Below are 7,939 nucleotides of genomic sequence, written 5' to 3'. Positions count from 1 at the left end.
ATAGAACTTGTTCTGCTATGTGAAGAACATTAGAATGTGAAATATTAACATTTTCATGTTGGGTTAGCATAGAATATGCGATTAGGTTTATGCTTGAGTAGTATTTTTTTCTCTCTTTTTTTTGCTCCATTGACTTCTATGGGGTAATAGCTTATAGTGCACGTGATAGTCTAAGTTTGGCTTTTTACACTTGTCAGGCTAGCGCGCAAGCAAAAACTGTTTTACTTTCGACTGGTAATATGAGCACTACCTGACGCACACAAAAAGCTTACTTCTAGCAGAGTTAACGTTCGAGCGGGAGCGTTAAATAATGCTCCACTTGTAATCTGGCCCTAAATTTGCATAAAACATTTTACAATCACTACTATGGTATGACAAAATGATCAAGCTTTCCCAATAATCTTAATGATTTGGAGTAAAGAGACACACAGCCCAAAATTATTATTGAAAATTGTATTTCAGCTGTATTTCTGTTTGATATCTCTATATTACTTTTTCAAATGGCACTAAATGTATTTTGTCCTTACATGTCTGACAGATAACAAGTAAATCAGTTTAGTAGTTTGGTTGTAAGCATGACAAGAAGACTGTTAGCTCCTAATAAACACAAAACATTTTAGAAGCCTAAATATAAAGGGTTTTGAAATAATTGCCTATACAGTATTATGGGATGGGATAACAATAAGATGTTCATCTTAAATTAAATATGATTGCACTGCTATGCATTCATTATATATTTAATACTATATGATTTAATACAAAATTAAAAAATGTTACAATTTAACAAAAAATATTCATCAAATTTGTTGTTTTTCCCAACAGACATATGTAATAATATAAATGAAACAGAAGAACATGAGAAATGTCTTAGGTCATCAGTTTGCACAATGAACGATACTATGGATCATAATGCAAAAAGATACAAACGTATATCCAGGTTAAAAAGTCAACAAGGGGAATATTCCAAAAGCTCACCAGAAAGAGAAAGTCCATCTACCATGCAGGAGGACTTAAGGAATGAGTCCATAACTAACCGTAGAATCTCAGCTGCTAGTGGTATTACAAGACTTAGAAGAATACCAAAGAATATTCCAATAACTCAAGAAAAAGACACACAAAAGGCTTACACCAGAAGGAAACCATGTTCAAGGGGGGTAGGCAGTGCTGGAGGAACTTGCACTTGCCTGGGATGCAGGAGAAACATTCGCTCAATTCTAGGAAACAAAGCTATGGTTCCCAAAGCATCAAAGTCCTATTTATGTACTGAGTGTGGTAAAAGTTTTACGCAAAATGCAAGTCTTGTTGTTCACAAGCGAACACACACAGGTGAAAGACCTCATGTTTGCAAGGATTGTGGGAAGAGTTTCATTAGCAGTGCATATCTTGTCATGCATCAGAGGATACACACAGGAGAACGACCATATGTGTGTAAGGAATGTGGCAAGAGCTTTATAAACAGTTCAAATCTTATTATACACAGGAGAGTACACACGGGAGAACGACCATATATCTGTGGGGAATGTGGGAAAAGTTTTCGTCACAGTTCAGATCTTGTTAGGCACCAAAAGGTGCACACTGGAGAAAGGCCCTACTTGTGCACTGTTTGTGGGAAATGTTTTTTCCGCGGTTCACATTTGATTAGACACCAGAGGATTCATTCAAGAGTTTTGTAAAATGACTTTTTATTGAGTGGTCTGGTGTAGCTGATACATTACAAGCCCTCAATGTTAATATTCAGTCTGTGCTTTGCCAAAAAACATGCGGAATGATCTGTAAAGTTGTGAAAAGTCACTTGTTCCAAAATATTGTAGTTTCATAAGCTTTACATGTTACACATTATTTCTCCTTTATCAAATTTGCCCCATAAATTTAAAGGCAGTTTTAACCTGTTATGCTAATCACATATATATCATTGTACCAGGACTGTACGATTGAAGTCTATTCCAATCCATAAGAACAGTCATGCAACGTGATTAAAAATGCTAATTTATAAAAATATGCAAAATGATATGAAATAGTGGTACAAGAGTCAATAATATTAAAGAGACATGAAACTCAAATTTTTTCTTTCGTCATTAGACAGAACATATTTTAAATTTTTTTTTCCAATTCTCTTTTTATCACTTTGTTTTCATAGTCTATTTGTTATAGAGATACCCTATAATTTAGAAATTGCTTCCATGTATTGTTCCAGTCATGTGCATGCTCCTAAACCTTCCTAGCATGAGAAGTACATTTGATTTTTACAATTTTTACACTCGATCTGAATATTAAAAAAAAAAAAAGGTGTTTTATGTGGGGAAAAAATCTATATTCAAACTCATTATACCGTCATCATCAATATTGAGTCACCAACCACATTTAAATTTTCGCATTGAATTACGTTTCTGTATTGGTGTACGGAAAAGATCTGTGAAAAAAACCTCTACAAATAGCATGGTTTTCATGTAGTTTTTGTCGTGTTTATCTGGTCTGAGCACAGGAAAAAACAAGCAAACAGATGTTCTTGTCGTATTATTTAGAAAAGAAGAACAAATTTGATAGTAGGAGTACGTTGGAAAGTTGTTTCATATTGCATGTTCTGTGGGAATAATGACATTTTAATTTTTACTTTACTATCCCTTTAAAGGGAGAGTCTACAATATAATTGTTATTGTTTTAAAAGATAGATAATTCCTTTATTACCCATTCCCCAGTTTTGCAAAACCAACACGGTTATATTAATAAGCTTTCTTTCATAATTTATGACGAGTCCACGGATTTCATCCTTACTTATGGGATATCGCCTCCTGGTCAGCAGGAGGAGGCAAAGAGCTCCACAGCAGAGCTGCATAAATAGCTCCTCCCTTCCCCCCCAACCCAGTCATTCTCTTGGCCTGTGTTAGTGATAGGAAGAGGTAAAATGAGGTGTTAGTTTAGTTTCTTCAATCAAGAGTTTTTTTATTTTTAAATGGTGCCAAAGTGTACTATTTTATTACAGAGCAGCTTCTGGATAGCTTTTTAAGCTAAGGGAACTGGTGGATTTTTGTCTCCACTGCGCCTCCCTTGATTGTGCTGCCTTTCTGTGTATGGTCTTAGACATGGTAACTAAGACCCTTCTGTTTTTTCACAGGACCTCAGGAGGAAGAGTGGACCTCTTGGCACTGTGAAACTGTCATGCTGTTCCTCGGCATGGAGGTAAGTGCAGTTTTTTATTCTGGGGCGGCAGCATATCTCAGAATAACTGTACTTAATCTGTTATATTTTGAAGGGAGGAGGGTTAGCAACTTGAGCACTTCCCTTTAACAGAGGGGGTAATATCCAGACATTCTGGCATTGATATAGCCTAGAAGCGCTGGGGTATATAGTGAAAACACATGTTTATTGAGGTATCCAGACTCTGGCATTGTACTTTTAGCCTAGAAGCGCTGGGAAGCATTGTGTGGGTATACTTTATAACGGCATATGCTTTATTATAGTGGCTGACGCTGGGGACAGTTCCGGAATATTTTTTCTAATAAAAGCTCCGGTACATGGCGTTTTTTTTCCTGTGAGGACTGTTTGTTTATTTGCTTCCGCCCACGACGGGCGGGTCTTAGTGTTTTGCGCGCTTACAGCACAGTTACTATTTGGGTTCCGGTGGACAGCATCCCTTCTGGGCTCCTAAGTCCGCTTGTGAGGTATTTGATAAGCGAACTAGGTGCGCAGTGCTTCCGGAGTTAAGGTTGAGTGTGAAGGCAGGTAGGAGCTGCGGCGAGGTGACTGAGTCGTTTTTTCAAATTATTCCAGTATGTTATTTTGTTAAGGCCCTCGCACAGGGAATGTGAAATTTTGCTCTCTGCATATATATATCGATCAGATAGCATTCCTTAAAGATACAGTACTCCGCAAATTTTTTATTTATTTATTTTTTTCAAAACTAATTTTAACGAAAGTACATGTCCTATGTGTTTAGATGCCATTGTGGAACCCCCTGTTACGCTTTGTCCCTCATGTATTGAGAGGGCTTTACAGTGTAAAGAACAAATTTTCTTTAATAAAGATACATCTAATGAATGTCCTCAGACTGATGAAATTCAGGGTATGCCGCATATTTCTCCCCAAGCGTCACAGCCTTTAACGCCCGCACAGGTGACGCCATGTTCTTCAACGGTGTCTACTTCATTTACTCTGCAGGATATGGCTGCAGTGATGTCATCCACTCTTACAGAAGTTTTATCTAAGTTGCCAGTGTTACAAGGCAAACGCAGCAGGACAGAGGCCCACGTGGTCCCTGCAACTTCTGATGTTTTAATGGCTATCTCCGATATACCTTCCCAGGGCTCTGAATTGGGGGGTAGGGAGGTCCTGTCTGAGGGAGAACTGTCTGACTCAGGAAGTGCATTACCCCAGACAGATTCGGACGTCATGTCCTTCAGATTTAAACTTGAACACCTCCGCCTTTTGCTACGGGAGGTTTTGGTGACTCTGGACGACTGTGACTCTGGTCCCGCCAGAAAAATTGAGTAAGATGGACAAATACTTAGAGGTCCCTTCTTATTCTGATGTGTTCCCGGTTCCTAAGAGAATTTCAGAAATTATTACAAGGGAATGGGAGAGACCGGGTATCCCGTTCTCCCCTTCCCCTATGTTTAGGAAAATGTACCCTATTGCTGACACCATTCGGGACTCTTGGCAGACGGTCCCTAAGGTGGAGGGAGCTATATCTACCCTGGCTAAGTGTACAACTATCCCTATTGTGGACAGTTGTGCTTTCAAGGACCCTATGGATAAAAAACTGGAGGGTCTTCTAAAAAAGCTATATATTCATCAAGGGTTTCTGTTTCAACCAACGGCCTGCATTGTAACAGTCACAGCGGCGGCTGCCTTTTGGTTTCACGCTCTAGAAGAGTCCCTTAAGACCGAGACTCCTTTAGAAGAAATAATGGATAGAATTAAGGCCCTTAAGCTGGCTAATTCCTTTATTACGGATGCCACCTTTCAGATTGCCAAATTGGCGGTTAAAAATTCAGGGTTTGCCATTTTAGCCCGCAGAGCCTTATGGTTAAAATCTTGGTCTACGGATGTGTCCTCTAAATCAAAGGTCTTGGCAATTCCTTTCAAAGGTAAGACCCTATTCGAGTCTGACTTGAAGGAGATAATTTCTGACATTACGGAAGGTAAGGGTCATCTCCCTCAGGACAAAACAGCTAAGCAAAGGGGACGACAGAGTAATTTTCATTCCTTTCTAAACTTCAAGGGAATCCCCTCTTCCGTTAAACAGGAAGGGAATTATTCTCAAGCCAAAGCCACCTCGAAACCTAACCAGGGTTGGAATAAGGGTAAACAACCCAAGAAGCCTGCCGCTGCTACCAAGACAGCATGAGGGGGCGGCCCCCGATCCGAGACCGGATCTAGTAGCGGGCAGACTTTCTCTCTTTGTCCAAGCTTGGATGAGAGATGTTCAGGATCCCTGGACACTAGAAATTGTGTCTCAAGGGTATCAGTTGGAGTTCAAAAATTCCCTCCCAAGGGGAAGGTTTCTTCTTTCACGATTGTGTGTAGACCAGATAAAAAGAGAGGCGTTCTTACGTTGTGTAAAAGACCTCTCCACTATGGGAGTAATTTGTCCCGTTCCAATACACTAATAGGGGCAGGGGTTTTACTCAAACCTTTTCGTGGTTCCCAAAAAAGAGGGAACATTCCGACCTATTTTAGAACCCAAGAGTCTAAACAAGTTTCTCAGAGTCCCATCCTTCAAGATGGATACTATTCGGATGGCCACGGCACCCAGGATCTTCACAAAGGTTCTAGGGTCTCTGCTGGCGGTTCTCAGACCTTGGGGCATTGCAGTGGCGCCTTATCTGGACGATATTCTGATCCAGGCGTTGTCTTATCAACTGACAAAGTCTCATACCGACATGGTTCTGTCCTTTCTAAGGACTCACGGGTGGAAGGTGAATCTAGAAAAGAGTTCACTAATTCCACAGACAAGGGTTCCTTTCCTGGGAACTCTAATAGACTCTATATCCATGAAAATTTTCTTGACGGAGGTCAGAAAGTTAAATATTCTGAATACATGCCGATCCCTTCAGTCCAATCCTCAGCCATCAGTGGCTCAGTGCATGGAAGTAATTGGATTGATGGTGGCGGCAATGGTAATCATTCCGTTTGCTCGTTTTCATCTCAGACCTCTACAACTTAGCATGCTCAGACAGTGGAATGGAGATTATGCAAATTTGTCTCCTCAGATAGATCTGGATCAGGAGACAAGAGACTCTCTTCTTTGGTGGTTGTCGCAAGATCATCTGTCCCAAGGGACGTGCTTCCGCAGACCCTCATGGGTGATAGTGACAACGGACGCCAGTCTACTAGGATGGGGTGCAGTCTGGAATTCCCTGAAGGCTCATGGTGTGTGGACTCGGTTGGAGTCTCTACTTCCAATCAATATTCTGGAATTGAGAGCAATTTTCAATGCGCTTCAGGCTTGGCCTAAGTTGGCTTCAGCCAAATTCATCCGATTTCAGTCGGACAACATCACGACTCTGTCTTACATCAATCATCAGGGAGGAACAAGGAGTTCCTTAGCGATGACAGAAGGATTGGAGAAAGGGTTGTCAGCAAGTTCATTAAAAGGACAGATTTCTACTTTGTCTATTTTGCTACACAAGCATCTGGCAAATGCTCCAGATGTTCAATCTTTTTGTCAGGCCCTGACTAGAATCCGGCCTGTGTTTAGACCAATTGCTCCTCCTTGGAGTTTGAATTTAGTTCTTAATGTTCTTCAAGGGGTTCCGTTTGAACCTATGCATTCCATAGATATTAAGTTATTATCTTGGAAAGTTTTATTTTTGGTTGCTATTTCTTCTGCTCGCAGAGTTTCTGAGCTTTCAGCATTACAATGTGATTCTCCTTATCTTATTTTCCATTCTGATAAGGTGGTGTTACGTACCAAACCTGGTTTTCTTCCTAAGGTTGTTTCTAACAAAAATATTAATCAGGAAATTGTTGTTCCTTCCTTGTGTCCTAATCCTTCTTCTAAGAAGGAGCGTCTGTTACATAATTTGGACGTAGTCCATGCCTTGAAGTTCTACTTACAGGCGACTAAGGATTTTCGTCAGACATCTTCATTATTTGTTGTTTTTGCTGGGAAATGTAGGGGTCAGAAAGCTACGGCTACCTCTCTTTCTTTTTGGCTGAGGAGTATCATCCGTGTTGCATATGAGACTGCTGGACAGCAGCCTCCAGAACGAATTACGGCTCACTCTACTAGGGCTGTGGCTTCCTCATGGGCATTTAAGAATGATGCTTCTGTTGAACAGATTTGCAAGGCTGCAACTTTGGTCGTCTCTTCACACTTTTTCCAAATTTTACAAATTTTATACTTTTGCCTCGTCTGAGGCTGTTTTTGGGAGAAAGGTTCTTCAAGCAGTGGTGCCTTCCGTTTAGGTTCCTGTTTTGTCCCTCCCTTTCATCCGTGTCCTATTGCTTTGGTATTGTATCCCATAAGTAACAATGAAATCCGTGGACTTGTCATATCTTGTAAAAGAAAAGGAAATTTATGCTTACCTGATAAATTTGTTTCTTTTACGATATGACGAGTCCACGGCCCACCCTGTCGTTTTTCTAAAGACAGGTTTTTATTTTTGTTAAACTTCAGTCACCTCTGCTCCTTGGCTTTTCCTTTCTCTTCCTAACTTCGGTCGAATGACTGGGTTGGGGGGGAAGGGAGGAGCTATTTATGCAGCTCTGCTGTGGAGCTCTTTGCCTCCTCCTGCTGACCAGGAGGCGATATCCCATAAGTAAGGATGAAATCCGTGGACTCGTCATATCGTAAAAGAAACAAATTTATCATGTAAGCATAAATTTCCTTTTTTACCTCTGTGATTACCTTGTATCTAAGCATCTTCTGACACATTACTTTTTATTGATTATCTATTGACTTGCATTTAGTGCTGTGTATTGTGCTAGATCTTAAAAT

General features: G+C 40.4%; 1 protein-coding gene across 2 annotated transcripts in view; it reads left to right on the top strand.

Annotated features, from left to right (window-relative positions):
• Window positions 1-2,060, top strand: part of LOC128651629 (zinc finger protein 7-like) — a 31,260-nt gene extending 29,200 nt beyond the window's left edge. For both annotated transcript variants that reach the window (XR_008401144.1, XM_053704635.1), the window contains exon 5: window positions 823-2,060. Coding sequence is in view for 1 of the 2 variants with exons in the window: in XM_053704635.1 (XP_053560610.1) it covers window positions 823-1,673 (851 nt within the window). In the remaining variant the exon portion in view is untranslated. The remainder of the gene's footprint in view (window positions 1-822) is intronic.
• The last annotated feature ends 5,879 nt before the right edge of the window (window positions 2,061-7,939 follow it).

Source organism: Bombina bombina, chromosome 3, assembly GCF_027579735.1.
Source record: "Bombina bombina isolate aBomBom1 chromosome 3, aBomBom1.pri, whole genome shotgun sequence".
In the NCBI taxonomy this organism is placed as follows: Eukaryota; Metazoa; Chordata; class Amphibia; order Anura; family Bombinatoridae; genus Bombina; species Bombina bombina.
This window is presented reverse-complemented; position numbering and strand designations above follow the sequence as displayed.